The 17,279-nt window shown below is 44.1% G+C and overlaps 1 protein-coding gene across 2 annotated transcripts; it reads right to left on the bottom strand.

Annotated features, from left to right (window-relative positions):
* Positions 1 to 4,137: 4,137 nt before the first annotated feature.
* On the bottom strand, positions 4,138 to 16,926 carry LOC111652778 (ataxin-1-like). 2 transcript variants are annotated; one of them, XM_087173174.1, is made up of 4 exons: positions 16,822 to 16,926; positions 15,027 to 15,169; positions 7,944 to 10,019; positions 4,138 to 6,980 (listed from the first exon to the last, which is right to left on the bottom strand). In XM_087173174.1, the coding sequence occupies exons 3-4, from the start codon at positions 9,747 to 9,749 to the stop codon at positions 6,285 to 6,287; spliced, it is 2,502 nt and encodes an 833-aa protein (XP_087029300.1). In that variant the 5' UTR covers positions 9,750 to 10,019; positions 15,027 to 15,169; positions 16,822 to 16,926; the 3' UTR covers positions 4,138 to 6,284. The 2 variants fall into 2 exon arrangements, with proteins under 2 accessions (XP_087029300.1, XP_023258911.1); XM_023403143.2 differs by lacking the exons at positions 15,027 to 15,169; positions 16,822 to 16,926 and adding an exon at positions 13,904 to 14,039.
* Positions 16,927 to 17,279: the final 353 nt, after the last annotated feature.

Genomic DNA, 17,279 nt, shown 5'->3' with positions numbered 1-17,279 from the left:
GCTGATGTGTCCTCCTCTGCGGAAGGACTCTTGCTCCCCCAGGTGGTGCAGTGTAGAAACAAATGAATGTGTTTGGAGGAGCAACACTGTAAAACCCTGTGCAGAACAGCAGCCTCTCGAGGCAATGACTTAAACAAACCTCTGTGGTGGTCAAAGTCATTTCAGAATGCGTCAAAATAAGTTAAAACACAGCTGATACACACAATTGTGAATGTTGCTGAGCAGTGAGTTGGGGGTTAGTTTCAAACCGTTGATGATGACGACAAATTCAATTAAGTATATTTGTGTGGTGTTAAAATAACAGCATTGTTAAATTTTTTTCTGATCTGAAGAATGATTTCTGTATTTATAGCCAAAACCAAGTTTCCTTTTGGCAGCAATTTGTTCAGCCTGATACTTGATATTTAATTTCCCGTTCTTTACAACACCGTAGAAATTAACAGGGCCATCTATACCAGGCGCTATGTAGCTGTAGTTTATTTCTCTCAAACGTCATTAGTGCAGCTGCAGGTTTGTAACATTACAAGTCACCTGCCCTATACAAGAAAACACAAGTCAACCGAGAGTTAGAGCTGTGGTAATATATGCTCTCTTAATCTATAAGGCATGACGGGAGATTGATGAGACATGATGGGATATCGATGGGGCATTTTGTGAAGCCACAAAATATTTAATATCAAGTTTTATGAAGTGTGTGTTTTCTGTTCTGAGACATAAAATTTCACTGGTTTATCCAGTCGTCTCTCCATTTCACTGTCTGTGTAGCAGCCCCAGACGTTACACCACATGACCTTACAGCATCACAAGTTCTTTGCTTTTGGACGATTTTAGATTCTTATGTTTCTCATACTCATACTGTACATCTAACTTAAATGTTCCTTATACAAAATATGTTCATATCTAGTGTTCTCAGCATTAACCATTTAAAAAAGGAAACAGACCATTACAAAACTAATACGGGAGGACACATACACAGTGTTCGCATCAGCTTACATAACAGTACAATGCAGTATAATGCATGCCCTCCATCCACCACTAAAGCAAGAATGTACACTTTCAAACATAATATGTGCACAGTGTATCAGATCCATGGAGGTAGCTCAAATTTATAGTCAGCTTGTGCATTAATATTTGGTTTATAAAGGTGTACAAACAGTCAGTGGAGGTCAAATTGGAGCAGTGCAAACCATAGAAATGTAAATCAGACTGCTGCTGGCTGAGATTAGATTAGTCTTTGATATTTCCATTATTTGCCCGAATGAAAACATGGTTTGTCATCTATGAGGTATTTTCATTCTCTATTAGCCGTACAGGTAGAAAACCTGATCATTTTGAAACACAAAGCAAATGAATTACATGTAATCTTTTCCTCTCTTTAAGTGAAAGCCCGTGTGCATGTTGCCAACACAATCTGAGGCACAATGGGCAGCCTCACTAAACGCCTGTAGGGCACACTTCACGTGAAAAAATATTGTGAATCATTGAAGCAGCTCAACAATATCTAAAAATGATGTTGCTCATATTGTTTTGATGATTTCTGATCACTGAGCCTCTTACCATCAGCAGGGAAGCACTTGATCTTTCAGACCTACCTCTAGGCTGTAATCGACAAAACTACACAAGGAAAAACATCATTGATTATTTTTGCAGAAATTAGAAATTCTGCGTAGACTCTCTCCAAATAGTCCCCGGTTCAATCTTGTCAAGGCTGATGTTTATTGTTGGAAATATCAAATCAGGAGAGTGGAAGGGAAGCTATTATCAGGCACATCTCCAGTGGAGGCATTCACTGTATCACAGTCACACAGCTGGAAAACCACATTTTCAAAGTATTGCCAAAGCTCCCTCTCCCCCTCTTTTTTCTGTCCCTGTCACTCTTTCTGTCTCTCTCATACACACACGCACTTAATCCTGAATCTTGTAGGAAGGAAAACATAAAAAAGAGACATACTGCGTTTTTTTCTTTAGACTCTTTATTTCTTTGAATATATTTGATCAAATGTAAAATCAAACATTTGAAGTAAAGATTTAACAGTTTCTGACTAGCAAATCTCAACACCATCAAAATAAGGGAACATTATTGATACTTACTACATACTGTACGTAGGACATACTGTATCTTAGCTGAGATTTATCCAACAAACAGACCCGAATTACAAAAACATTTTTTTTTCTTTTTTAAGTCTTATTTCTCCCATAATTTCCTGGATTTTTGAGCTAGTGCAAAATAAAATATATTGTGAAGCAATGTCCTGTATTTCTGTCAAATAAATGATGATGTAGTCTTGAAACTTCACTTCAAAGGTCTGTATATGGGGATCAGTGTTTATCCTCTCAACTGGCGACAAGATCATACCAACATTATAATGGAAGACTTTGGCTATTTACAAATCACTGAGATGTACTGTTAGTGTACAATTCCTCTCAGACATGCTGTACATTACTGATGTGTATTAGTCAAACTAAAACACCCCACCCCCATATGTCAAAGTGCAAATCACAGATCACCACAAGGTGGTGCTTATACACCATATTCAACATTATTTAGAAACGCTCTGAAAATTACATATTTGAATGGGTCTAGTTCAGAAAAGGGGTATAATGTTATTAAGCCTCTCCAACAGGCTGATATGAGGGTCTAACTTGAAACCCCTAGACGTCTGTGGTCCACCCACACAGATGTTTTCACCGATGTTGCCTGGTTAGATCTCCGCTCAGCAATGTATGGGGCATACGCTGACTGTGCTCGACTGCTGCTGCTCCTTTTCAGGGCAGAACAATGTCCAGCTTTATTATACTTATTGAGTTGTTGTTTAATTTACAGCATAACTCCTGCCAGCATCAACCTGAGCAGAGATCTTACTGGCAAGAATAACTGTGAGGGTGTGCAAGGACTGTAAATGATACGACAGGCAATATTCAATATATTTGTCATTGTCAATAAATCGCAACAAAAGACTAAAACCAACAATGAACTGATTAAGCTAACATGTATTAACAGGTAGAAGTCTGATCCACCAAACTTCTTTGCCTCGATCTTCGCTGTTATCCGAAAAACATGAACATGGGTTATGTAGTTTATTTTCATGCTGTAATGTATCACTCCACAGCTAAAATAGTCCCCAACTAATGCATTATTTGTTCCTGTTTGAATAATGTTTGCTAAAAACTATAGTGCTATCACATATTTGCAGCTTTTAAATATTTGTGTTTTCAGTAGGGATGAATGGGCTTGGAGCTGGGCGCCACAGAGAGGGTAAGGAAGTCAGTAGTTTGACTAATGCATCGTTGGTTTTGGTCTTTTCGCGGGATTTATTGACAACAAGAAAAATGCAGAGTAACACCAGCCGTTTCCTTTAAGCATCAATCCAACATTTTATAGATTTGTCCGTGTCATGGTGTCATTTCAGGTCTGTATTTGAAAAATAACAATTCCTTTAAGGAAAGTACAAACACGGGCCAGGCTCACACAGAGAAGAATGGCTACAAAGACAAATTGATGAAACAGTAGCTCTACTTTGTAAAAGTGAGGAATATAAGACCACATCTTTTTGGAGGAGAACAGTCACTGGGCAGTGTTTAGCCTGAGCAGTCAAACACACATAGACAGAGAACAGTCTGGTTACTGGGTTTACAACAAAACACCTTTCAGGAGCTCTAAAAGGTTAATGGCTATTATGATAAACTGCAGTTCATATTCACACATACTGTATGTTACAGTGTGCAAATCAAATTCAATTCTGAGGAGGCCAAATTATGCAGATGTTCCCAAAGAACTGTAGCACATTCATGAACATTAGATCAATACCTGAACTGACAATGAACAATAGCAGAATCACTTGATATTGGTGAGTTAATGGAATGATTGAAGAAGGAGGCGCTGTGGCACATACAGTACATAGGCTACATAAGGGTTAGAATATCTATACACACAACTGTACACTTTCTGGGATACAATTTGCTGTACATGATCGACACTAGCTGGCTAGTTAACTCTACAACTCTCTCTTTCTTTTTCTGAATAGTAGCTCTATCATTCATCAAAAATAAAGTTGAGATAGTTTGCCCGATGTGTGTTTACATTCCCTGTCCCGGTATATATTGTTTTTTTCTCATGGATAAACCTGTAGGACATAATATGATGAGAAACAGTCAGTTTATTATTCCCGTTATATCTAATAGTTGAGGAACAGGGGCACCACCACCACCGCCACCAACACCACAATCCTGCTGGATGCTTCATCAAAGTGCTGCTGCTCAGAACATACACATGTGACTGTGGACATGCACAGACCTACACACATACACACATACACACCACACATACATACAGACACATACTGTTCCTGAGTATGAACTGTAGGGTTTTTATTTTGGCTCTACTCTAAGAAACAAATCTACTAACAGAAAGAAAGCTGTTTTAATCAAAACAGCAGTACTCTGATATACCAGGTATGGACTTAACAAAGGCATACCATCATTGAGGAAAATAGGTTTTAACGGTAAAACCCTAAAAACCATGTGCTGCTGTGAACCAGGTATGTATATATCTAAGGCCATAGTTTCTGTAAAGAAAGCGACAGGATACATCAGTAGAATGGGAAGTTAACATTTTTCCATCAATAAGTAATTATTATGTCATGTTTTTGATTTTTTTTTCTTTTTATATTATGGTGTGTTTGCATTTAAAGTTGCTCTTCTATATTGACAGTGGGTCAGATGGCACTGTGTAACGTGAAAGGGGACGCTCGTGGTGATGAATCCATAGAAAATTATTAGCGAACTCAACAGTTCCTCTTTTCTTATCATCTTTCATCTTTTCATTGTTTTGGTTTTATGGCCCACAACTTTTACTCTTTTGGCTCACACTCATCAACCAAATTTCTAGCTGCAGCAGGAAGTTGTTTTCAGTAAAGAAGCTCTAAAAGTAATGGAGAATTGTGTGACTTCAGAGCCAGATGTTTCCCTCAGAGCAGAAACAGAGCTAAAAGTAGGATGAGCTGGACTTTGATTCATCAGGCTGCCTGAAACATGACTCCAGATGAATGCAAATGTTGCTCTGTGTCTGCTGGATGTGTCATTACGCAATTGTTGGCTAACAAATTTGCCATATCAAATTTAAAAGGTATATATATATATGTATATATATCTCAATGTTATGTTTACCATTTGCTGTGCTGCCCCCAAGTGGCCAAAAAAACTATTAATTACAGTAGCTATATTGCAGTATGCGGGCTGAGTCCATACAAAGATTAGCTAAAAACCCATCCAGAGGTATTAGACCAAAATATTTTTTCCCTTTTTGTACATATTTGAAATGCTGCAGATAGCAGCCAGGGTAAAAGACAAAACACATGCTATCCTTGAAAGGAATTACCAGACTTTGCTAACAAGCTATCAATGTAAAGTTGACTGAGGAACTTCATCAGAGGAATGCACCCATGTGCAACTGCTGTCACCCACATATTGCAAAAGCATTGGTATGAAATTCTCAGCATATACTCATCACTGGTGCAGGAAACGACACACACATGACGTCATGAGTCAGTACTGAGGACAAATTCAGTGGTTTACATTCAGGCCTTTTCACTTTTTTATATTTGCAGGCTGCACAGACAACTGAGCTCACAGCTACCAGCCACACACACACCTGACACACACAAAACCAACACACAGGCACATACATGTGGAGACAAAGTGGCACAACCCAACAGTGGTAGCACACATCTGTTATGGTATGAAAATGAAAACTAAATTAATAACAGAAAACTCAAAATCCTCATCGGACACACAAGGCAGGGTAAATCACAGCCGTGATGATTGAGCATTGTTATTGAAATTAACAACAAAGCAATTTAACAGCGAAACAAAGAAAGGGTCAAAATATGGGCACCCACTTTCCACATGCTGACATCGGGGTCTGTGCTTGTTCATGTGATAAGAGGAATGGTTGACTGCTCTGCATTCAACAGGTTCAAGCCACATGACAAAAGAGATCAAATGTCAAAGTAAAACGTCTCTCAGGTGACTGACTGCCATTCATACTCAACATTCACGCTGCATTCATTTTTGCTTTCAGCATTGATTGCACTGATCTCATGTGTGATACCACTTATGAAGGTGCTCTACTGTACTTCATCGTAGATATCAGACTTAAGTGAAAGAAAAGAAAACATGTAAATACTGTGTAAACTCAGTCTATATTACAGTAGTCTGGATAGAAAGAAAAGAGAGGGGATAAACACAAAGCAAACCACTGGTATTTAAAATTCCTTAAAGTTCTCTCAACAGTCTACTCTTTTGTTCAAGCACCTTTCACTCCCGGTACTGGAGTGGCCCTCTATGCTGATTTTAACCTCCTGAGGGACAAAAGAGGGTTTGGGCAGAGTCAGAGGAGGTTCCTCCTCAGCTCTCTCAGTCTGGTCTCTCTCCGGAGCTGACCAGCGTCTCTTCCGGACTGAGGGTCTCTCTGGATCACCACATTGTATTTTGTTAAGCGCAGGCATGTCTGTTTTCACTGATTCCTGTCTTACTTCTCCAGTTCCCGAGACTGTCAACATTGGTCCAGCTCCATAGATCCCCTCCGCTGGTCCTGGAAGTAGTCCCAGTCCTGGTGGTAGCTCTAGTCCTGGTCCTGGTCCAGTTACCTGCTCCCTCTCCAGCCTGTCTGCACTGGAAGCCTTCATTAGGAGGCCACTGTTACTGCCTGCAGCGTTTGGACTCATACTGTTTCTTACAGCGGCATCCACATTGTGACAGGAGTCAGAGAGGTGACTCGACTTCAGCTTAGTCCCCAAAGCCTGGCTGTCTGTTACCGAACTACTCCTCAAGCCGCGGAGGGTCAGCGACACACACACATCGCCCACACACAGCTTAGCGCAGGACAGCTCAAACAGCTGGGTGGTCCGGTCTGGGCAGCAGGACGACCAGCCCTGACCAAATACAAAGAAGGGGTACTCCACCAGCACCTCTACACACACCTGCATAGGAGCACGTGCACAACAAACAGAGTTAGCTCACTGTAAAACACAGGACGTACAAAAAGAACAGAACTTTTCAAATCTACTATGTGAAGGATTTGAAAGGGATTATAGCGTCTTGCAAATTATTCTGTTTTAGAATGTAGAATAATTTGATTTTGTCCCTTTTTGCAGAGGAAATTTGAACATGTCACAGTAAGAAAAGCCTGGGTGTAAATAATAAAATAATGGTGCCTCAATTCTATTTAGCTACTCAAGTTTCAGGATCCTGGTCTTGTGCATGCTGCCTCACTGTCAGACTGTCATGATTTAGTGGGACACTTGAATAGAAGAGACTACTATGTTGAAATCCGGTGAAGTCTAGAGCGGACACTGTTATATTTTAAAGCTTTTTAAATTTTTAGCTCATCACAGATCAGAGCAGCACTGACAAGTTCACATTTCTGTAAACTGCAGAATGTCACACTTAGTACATATCTTGGTCAAAATTCTTAAATAACCAAATTGAAGAGATTATGTATTTATGTTAAATCATTAATATAACTGAATACTCAATAATCCAGTATCAGTCAGGCTCTCGCAGTGGACATTAGCAGTAGGTTGAAAAAAAATCATTTGAAGTAAGAAGGTTTTCGTTTGTCCTACTTCTGCATTAGTGATGGAGTTTGAAAATGTTTTTATTGCTAAAGGCATTTTGTGAGTGAGGGATGTTCACCTCGGTTTGTAACTGGTCAATTTTAGAGTAAATTTTTTCATCAATTTCACCATCGTTTGGAAAAATTATATAATTCTGCTGCCTATTTATTTACTCTATGAGCACTGCTGTCTGCCACAGAGGTTTTTCTTCCACTACTACCACTAGGGGGCGCCAAATACTTGAGATTTCAAATTCTACACAGAATGACCTTAAAAAGTTAAACTCATGATTAATCATACAACAGAGATGAATCTGGAATATCTCACCTGTGCTTTGAGCTCTCCCACAGAAAACTGTATGACCACAGCATTGGGAGTTTGCCCACTGTCAATACGCTCAACAGTGCTGGAGTCAATCTTCAGCTCACTGCTAATCTCAGCGCTCTGGATGAAGTCCTCTGTCTTGAGGTCCTCCACGCGCTTCAGCTCCCCATCAGCCAGCTGGATGATAGAGCCTCGCATGAAGAACGGAGGGAGTGCCACAGGGGAAGAGGAGGAGGAAATGGAGGGGGAGGCTTGGATGGAAACAGGGGCTGGGGCTGGGACAGGAGCAGGAGTTGGGGAGGGAGCTGCCACCACTGCAGGAGCCGGGTTTGGGGGCAGGACCGGCAGCACTGGAGCCTGTGCGACAGCAGGGGGTGGTTGATTTCCATCTGGCCCGAGCGCCTCACACTTGGACAGGGCTGTGGCCAGATAGGCATGTGGCATGGCGGTGGATATTTGAGGGGTAGTGGTAGCAGTCAGGGCGCTGACAGTACGACTAACCTCTATTTCTGTGCCGTTATTGGCACTGCTGACTGGGATGAGGAGGGACTGGCCACTTGGGATGACCAGATGCTGGGGCAGTGCAGCGTGGTAGCTGACAGCATGCTGATTCGCACTGGTTATGTAACCAATGATAGGCGGCTGTGTGGAGGAATAGAGACTGGGTGGCAGCTCCTCAGGGGGTAGAGTGGTCTGGATGACTGTATGAGGAGCAACAGACTTCACCACCTCTGAGGAGGAGAGGGAGGTGAAAGAAGAAGATCTGGACACTGGTTTCCCCAAGCAGATGCCTCCTTTCTCAGTCTGGACTAAGGAGATCTTATTTGAGCCAGCTTCATGTTCAGCTCCATGGTTAGGATGGGCCACCAGCACCAAGGAGGTCTGGAGTCCTGCAGGATTTTGGCCATAGTCTGCAGGCAGGAGTATATGTCTGGCCTCATAGCTCTGGACCTGCTGATGGTTTGCTGCCTGACTGTGGGCTTTTGCCTGTTTGACAACCTCCAATTCCCCGTTAAGTACACTCTTAGCATGCCCCTCTGGTTTCTTTCCAACTGAACCATCCGCATACTGAACCACCAGCTGGGAGGGAGCAAGGGTAAGTGTTTGAGGGAGGACGGCTGTGTGTGGGTGGAGCTGGAGGTGCGCCGTGGGTGAGGTGACAGAGTTTCCGCTGACAGTCAGAGGTGTTCTGCTGTCCAGGTGGATGTACTGGCTGGTGACTTGGGGAGAGCTTGGTAGCGACACAGGTGCCAGTTCTGTCGGGGAGAGGCCTATTTGAAACTGCTGCTCCCCTTTGGTGTTGGGGGAGATCAGGGCAGTGGTGTAACCATCCAGCTGCGGACGCTGTCCTACTATGTTAGTGCTATTAGGCACAGAGCTAGCGTTTGTTGAGATGATGTGAGAGGAGATGTAGCCGGCATAGGGCCCAGAACTGATGAACTGAACGTTGGGTCCCAGCTGAGCAAACTGGATAGTCCCGGCCTGCTGGGGAAGGGCTGTGGGGTAAACTGCAGGTAGAGAGGCCAGGGGCACTGCAGACAGAGGAGTGGTTGAGGAAGGAACAGAGGTGGAAGGAGAGGAGGAGGAAGTAGAGGAGATGGGACATCTTGGGCTCTCTGCATCCCTAGATTTGCAGCGCTCACTGGCTACACTTGCCAGCCACGCTAAGTTCTCTGTGTGGGGACTATCATTTACCACTGCGGCTGGTGGCGTAGCAGCGGCTACTACCACTGGCCTCTGCTCCAGAGCGAGGATCTCACGCTTCTTAGGAGGCAGGCATCCATTACTCCGCTCCTGGTTGGATTTCATTGTGCCAGCGTGGTTTTAATATTTCCCAGTACAACGTCTAAGCTCCTCTGAGGTCGCTTTCTCGCTCTCTCACCTCCACTCAGTGGTTATGTGCAGAGGCTGGCCTCTCTGTGCACTGTGTGGCTCTGACTCTCTTGGTTTTCACTGGTACACAGCTCCAGGTCTCAGACCAGAGAAGACGGAGTCACTCCAGCTCAGAAAATGAGCTCCATAGACTTCATGAGGAATCATCTCTGACCGATCCACCTCTTCCACGATGTCGGCAGTAATCTGGTGGCAGAGAGAAGCTCAAATCAGACACCCAGGTAATGTGCAATTAAATTAAAAGGTCCTAATGATATGCTTACAGATTTTAAAGCCCTCTTCTGCATTTGTGCTATATAAATGAAATTGACTTAACTTGACTTGGCTTAAAATTCAATTCAATCTCATTAGTCTAATTGCGCTGCAGAACTAGCTCAGAAAGCACAGCCTGTGTTCATGAACCATGTTCACAACATTTTCCTGCAGGGTTACAAATGCAAAACAGCAAACACCTAAACACTTCACTCTTTAAAATGTATCTGCTTTCATGCTATACTTTGCTTTGCCACAAGGTGGTACCTGGTGTAACCACTGCATCTGATCTGTGTTTTTCTAATACACTTGAACACAACATGCAGGCCATTCGCTGTACATGTCTCTCCAAGACCAACTACTAAAGATGACTCCGGAGGATCTACACGCTCTTATCTGTCAAAGCTCAAGCAGCCTTCCCATTAGTAATGACGTATGACACACAGGAAAGTAGAGTACAGTGTTGTGTGTCATCATTTACATAATGTGGAAGAGGCTCTTTCATGTTTTCAACGCCAGGCAGGAGTTTCCTGAGTTGCCCTGTTTGTGTGTCTGAGTGTGTGTGTGTGTGTGTGTATGTGTGTGTGTGTGTGTGTGTGTGTGTGTGTGTGTGTGTGTGTGTGTGAGTACTCATGTGTACAAGGTGAGTGTATGTGCATTGCTGTTGGCTGTTATCTTGCTCCAGGCTCTAGGGTAAGAAAGCAGTGCAGAGTGAAAGGATAACAGCACAGAGTAACAGCCTCAGAGGAGCCTGTGCTTTTGTCTTTGTTTTAACACTCCCAGGCCTTGTGTTGAGTCAGTGGGGCTACTGTAAATATAACATCCACCTCCAGACAGGAACTCTGGGTCAGTGGGCACATCAGAAAAATGAAGTGAAAACAATATGGCTTGAAACTTCATTATGGAACATTCTGCAAGAGTCGTAACTGGGCCTTTGTTGCGATCACTAAAGTGCTTGAAAATATTTTAACAATGGGTTTCCGCTCTACCCCGTTTGAGTGGTGTTTCAAAGTGGACAACAAACAATGACTAAGTAGGCCCTCCTAAGAGTTTGGTATAGCGAGAGGCAGAGTGAAGGCTAGGTCAAAACACTGAAACAAACTCTTTATTCCCAGTTAGAAACTGTGAGGTTACTGGAAATGATGATGTATAGAAGGTGGGTTGGTAAAAGGTACCTAAACATGTCAACAAGCCACAACAGCAGCTACGGTAGTGTTTGACTGCAGGGCTACTCCAACATATCGTTTCAGATACTACAGAGTCATGTGTATGCATACTAACATACTGTATCTCTAGTAAACACAAACAATATGCCATGCATCGATTATTTAACCAACATTAACATACAACCTTTTGCTTCCCGTGAGCTCATTTTTTTTTTCACAGTTTCTTTTTCAGATTTACTGTTCTTTCCAGCAGGCTTATCTGTGGGTCAATGCACAGGACTCTGAGTTGTTCATTAGCCAGAGGCACAACAGAGATGGAGTGTATGACACACACTCATACATCCATCCATTCATTTTTCTCCCCCCTACATTCCATTCAGAGGAGCCAGGCTATTTGACAGTGCTAAATTGTATTTTCATATAACAGAGGAGGTTCACTACAGCGGAGAGACACACAGACATGTTACATAAAGAACGAGGGGAAAAAAACACAGAAGGCGACCTTGGTCAGTTTGTATTTAGATGCATCTACCTCTAACGCTGGCTTTGACAAGGTCACTGCATCCAAATGCAGCGCGTACCTCAAACCGTGCAGTTCATCTAACCATAGAGCCTGGTAGATCCACCAGATGTAACAAAGGAGGAAAGCAGCAGCAGGGCTGGAGAGAAACAGAAACAGAGAGAGGAGAGTGAGGGGGAGGAGTGGGAGAAAGGCAATGTAAGATGACAGAACTGTGTAGAAGGAGGAGAAGGAGTAAGGGGGGGTGAGAAAAAAGAAGATTAGGAATGGAGAAGAGGGAGATAGAATAGGGAACAGGGAGAAGACAGAGTGCTGCTTCTCCTGACCCACATTGAACAGCGCCTACAGCATCAGAGCACCATAGCCCCCGCCTCGCTGAGAGATCCCCGATCAGCAACACAGCCACTGTTGTTGCCGCTGAGCGATGCATCGCTCAGCGGCAACAACCCCACCTCAGCAACACCGTGTCAACACTGTAATGACATCACATCTGAAGCACAAGTACCTCCTATGATTACAGCTGCATTGGAAGACAAAGCCAGCCTGCTCTGATTTCTGAATGCCACAAAAAAAAAACCACACACACAGCTCTGGAGTCAACAGACTAAATATAAAACAAGATGCTCTTGAAGAAAGTGTCACTCCTTTCCTCATTTGACCTGTACACAGCACTCTCTGCACATGATCACTCACACACACACACACACACAGCACAGCAGCCAAAAGCCTCTCTAGATTTTCCAGCGTCAGCCTATTATTAGAACACTGACACCAACAAATATACGGCCTGTGGAGAACAAAGGCGAGCTTTCAAGACATGACTGTCACAGCAAGCCAGACAGCATGGGATCCCCGTGTCAGTCCCCTGGCCCAGGACTGTCACCTCTGAGACATGTATGGAGGGGTGACAACAGAGAGCGAGGGGGGACAGGACGCTCTCTGTTCCGTTCATCACACTGATGCTTTTCAGCTCAGACAGAGTGGTAGAGCCAGCCTCGCATGTGATCCTCTTTCACACTCCCACACAAAAAGCTGCACAAACCACAGAAATAGGTTGGTGTGGCGGTGTGTGTCTGCCATCATTGCGCACGCAGGAGTGCTAGATGAGATGATGTTTTCATTCAGCCTCCTCTCTGTTGTCTCCAGGTGAGAGGCCCCCCAGCGGAGTTACATCGCCTCTCTTACGCAGCAGCTACCAGCTCCTCCGGCCCCCCACCTCCACCCCCTCAACCTGAGCCCTGAGTCTTCTCTCATGCTCGCAGACCCACTATTTACTCCTCGCATTGATCCACGGCTTCATAGCAATAACATTTCTCTGCAGCACAATGATGCGGGGAGGCAAGAGAAAGGCAACAGTGTCCTGAGATGGAGCTTCTTTGTAAAAAATTCACACAAAAAGCAAATGCAGTGTCCCTTGGGTTTTAAACCTGTTGTCAATGCTGCCATACATCATGTTTCACCTGCTGGACCAGTCATTGATACACAGTGAATACCCTGTAAAGCAAATGGCTATATATAGAAAACAAAAACATCATTATCAATCTGAGCTCTAGCATCAAACAGAGGGGGAGGTACTGTTGAGGACAATATGTACATGCATGTATGAGTGATTCGGTGCATATAAAGAAGACCTCACCTCAACCCACTTAAAAACACAGTTGATTTAACCACACGGCAGATCAATACAGTGTACTGCTTTTTCTAATACCCAAAAGAGCCATTTTACTGCCCCCTTCTCTGCACAACAGTGGTGCCTGTGCCTTTAAGAGGCGGACCGACCGTGTGGCAGACTAAAGCAGACAGTAAGAACAGGCAGAGGGGTTCAAGGCTGTTTGTCTTCACAATGACTTCAGAGTTCTGCATCACTGCCCGATACACACAGTATACAAGCATGTATGCAAGCGTACCTCATAGCGAGCGCCACTACAACCAAACAGGATCAATGCTGCAGAGTCCTACAACTGTGACTCTGGACAGATGCTGCGACTGTAGCCTCTGGGGGCTTTAGAATGACAGTGAGAGCGCATGAGTGTAGTATCAGGGCAGAAAATACTACTATGCCACAAATCAAGAAGAAAAGAGACAACCCACCCTCCTCCCCTCCTCTGGTTAGAGTACTAAGAATAGCTCACCAGTCTCTCCACAGCCACTGCTTGCAGAGCATGTCCAAGGATTCTTCCTGCCTCTCAGAGTGTGTATGTGTGTGCGTGTGTGTGTGTGTTTGTGTGTATATGTGCTGAAGACGTGTTTCCTAGGACTCCTCTTCCTGAATCTCTCCTTTGTGCCGCTCTCCTCTCCTGGAGCCTGTGCTGTAGCTGCTCCAGCTCTGCCTTCCTCTCTGGACTCTCCGGTTTGGAAGCTACGCTGCCCCTGCGGGTTGACGGTAAAGGAAGTTCCCCACTGCTGAAGCTCACAGCAAGTCCTGCGTGCAAGGCTGCTTCAACGTGTGTTATGCAAGGCCACCAGACCGCCAGCTCCCTCTCCGCCTGGCTGCTTCTCTCTCTCTCTCTCTCTGTCTCTCTCTCTCACTCTCTCTCTCTCTCTTGCTCTCTGTATTTCTGCCTCTCTCTCTTTCCCTCTCTACCTCCCTCCCTCCCTCCTCTTTCTTTCTCTCTCTCAGTACTCCACTGACACAGCTCCTCCCCCAGCCAGCCTCATCAGCCGCATCAGGTATTCATTCAAAAAAACACACTCTACTTGGCTCAGCGCCCAGACTACGCTCACACAGAGAGGGAAGGAGGGGGAGGGAGCAACAGACTGAGGGTGAGGGAGGGAGAGAGGGAGAGAGAGAGAGAGAGAGAGAGAGAGAGAGAGAGAGAGAAAGAGAGAGCTGGAGATTCAGAGAGGGTTTGCTCAGACAGACATACTGCATGAATGTGAATAACTGTGGGATACTCACATTGGCACAACCATGTGTAGATACTAACACATATGCACGCACACAAACTGACAGAGGATTAAATTGTTCAGTGTGTTAGCACGTCAAAGCTGTTTTAATGCACTGCCTTGTTCTTGTTCATTTTCATATGCATTTTCCCTGCAGAGACAAATCTCCTCCTAATCTGCCCTGTGAGCTGCCCTACAATTACAGAGTCTCAGCCTCTATTCAGCTGCAAAGTGACACGGAGTAACCTGCCACCACCCCCCCAAGGTTTCTCCAGGCCTCCCCCTCAGTGCAGTCCGGCAGTGCTGATAACCCCCCTCCCACCTCCCCTCTACCCCCCCCCCCCTTCCTGGCACTGGGGCCCTCCTCACCCGAAAGCCTCCTCCTTATCCTGGACGGCACGCGGCAGAGAGAGCCAGGCTGCAGGCAGGCACCTCATCACCAGGCCAGCCAGCTATCTGTCCCCATGCAGGCGAGACAAGCTGGGTGTCCCCTCCACCCTATAGACTGCAGACTGGGTGGAAACACAGAGAATACATCAAATCACACGCTACGACAAGCCTTTAGTGAAGAGTATCACACCTGCAAAGCCTCTTGGGTGGGGATTATACATTCTCACTGCTGCATCCTAGAAGAGTTTTCATGTGCATACCTAAAGGGAATCTTGTGCAGTTGTGAATAAATCAGACAGAAAAAAGTTGGGATTACTTAATTATTCCTGAAATTATAAACAATAAAAGTATTATTTAGAGAATATTTTCTTCATTCCTCAATCCAACTGGATCTCTTTTGAGCCCAACCAATCTGTTACAGTATGAAAACCGTGCTGTCAAACCCAGGGAACATGTTTTGTACGGTAGGTATATATTTCTTGAGCTTCTGTATAGCCGCTGTTTGCTGTTAACTGCAGCAAGCTGGAAGACATAGATCTAGTGCACATGTGATCTACAGTAGATAACACACACACACACACACACACACACACACACACACACACACACACACACACACACACACACACACACTGAACCACACAAGTGCTAAGATGTGTTTCCCCAGCTGTTGAACCTGAGAACACATGTGCTGTGTGTCTTTCCTGCCAAGGGGCTACAGCCTCATCTTACTACTGTGACTCATATTTCTTCAAAGAGGCTATACCAAGCCAATGTAAACCTCAGGCACAACACAATCCCGCAGGCAAGGGAATGGATAGCAACATGACAGAATCCCATTGTGAAACATAAGGGCATCTACAAGTGATTGCGGTTTCCTTGCCTTGAAATGGTTCACTGTAAATTGAAGGTCAGAATTAATGTCAGCCAAGTGAGCTGAAATAAGCTTTCCTGTGAGAATTCACAAATCCAGCTCGAGTTGCATGGAGAAAAAAATAAATGCTCACTGCTCTGAGTAGATCAAGAATGAGACAGCATGAAGACAGATCTGTCAAATCTGTCTTGCTGTTTGTGCTTCAATCAAAGACTTCCCCTGCATCTCTCTGCAGGAAGAGTTTTCAACACCGATCAGGAATATTTAATCTTTGTTGACAGTTATACAGAATACGACTGGATGCTGATTATTGTGTTCCAACTTGACAACGGGGGTTTTGCTGGCCTAGTTGCATGTGTCCTTTTATTCTGAGCACACACACAACTGTGGGCTGTGCTACAAGTGTAACATTCCTCAGTGTGTTGCACACATAATGAGAGGGAGGGCTCCAAACCCTAACAACATATGTCGTCTTACAAACATTAACTACCGGAAGCAGATGAGTGTCTGACTAACAGCAGTGCAGTAGTAGCCTGGTGGTGGAAGTGTGAATACTAGTAGGGAAATACCAATAGTAATGGTAAGAGGACGTGCAGCAGTAGCTCTCTACTTCACCGTCTCAACAAATCAACAATGCATTATGCCCACATTCCTCCATTTTTAAACACACAGATGTCTGTGCACACTGTCTCTCAGTGCTCTCTCTTACTCATACACTCACAGACAGTAGCCTTCAGCAGAAAACACCACAAAAACTCAAGTGGGCACCAGTTGCTGCAGGTTGTAACACTGTATGACCTTTTCTGCGCAGGGAAACACAAGTTCCAATTTAAGTTCTTGCGGGAACTTTTTCAACAATGACCTCACAGAGCTCAATTCTGTAGAGATGAATCATATTACCTTGAAACTGTTCTGTGTCCGGCAAACAAATTATCCAAGCATCATTATCCGCATTCTGTTCTGTATCCTCACCATACACTCACACTGTGGCTAAGTGAGCCTCCTCTAATGCAGCAGACATGTCCAGACATGTAGCACTGATCCTCACACACACAGAAGAGGGAAGCATGTATGATGCAAACAGTCACAAATAGGAAATAGTAAGCTCTTTACCACTGTGTTAATGAGCTAATTCATCATTTCTTCAAACATTTCCTGGAACACCGGTTCAAAGAGTTTTCTACACATACTACTTCCATATACTACGACAGGGGTGTAAGATGCAGTCAGATCCTTCTCTGAAGTGGCAATACCACAATGTAAAAGTACCGTGTTTAGTAAAAGTCTAATACTTCAAATAGTGCTTGATTAAAAGCACAAAAGTAGTATCATGTAATTAAACTATAAAAAGTGAAAGT

Source organism: Seriola lalandi, unplaced genomic scaffold, assembly GCF_002814215.2.
Source record: "Seriola lalandi dorsalis isolate HSWRI2012SDOR001 ecotype SW California unplaced genomic scaffold, Sedor1 jcf7180002054062, whole genome shotgun sequence".
NCBI classification, from domain to species: Eukaryota; Metazoa; Chordata; class Actinopteri; order Carangiformes; family Carangidae; genus Seriola; species Seriola lalandi.
This window is presented reverse-complemented; position numbering and strand designations above follow the sequence as displayed.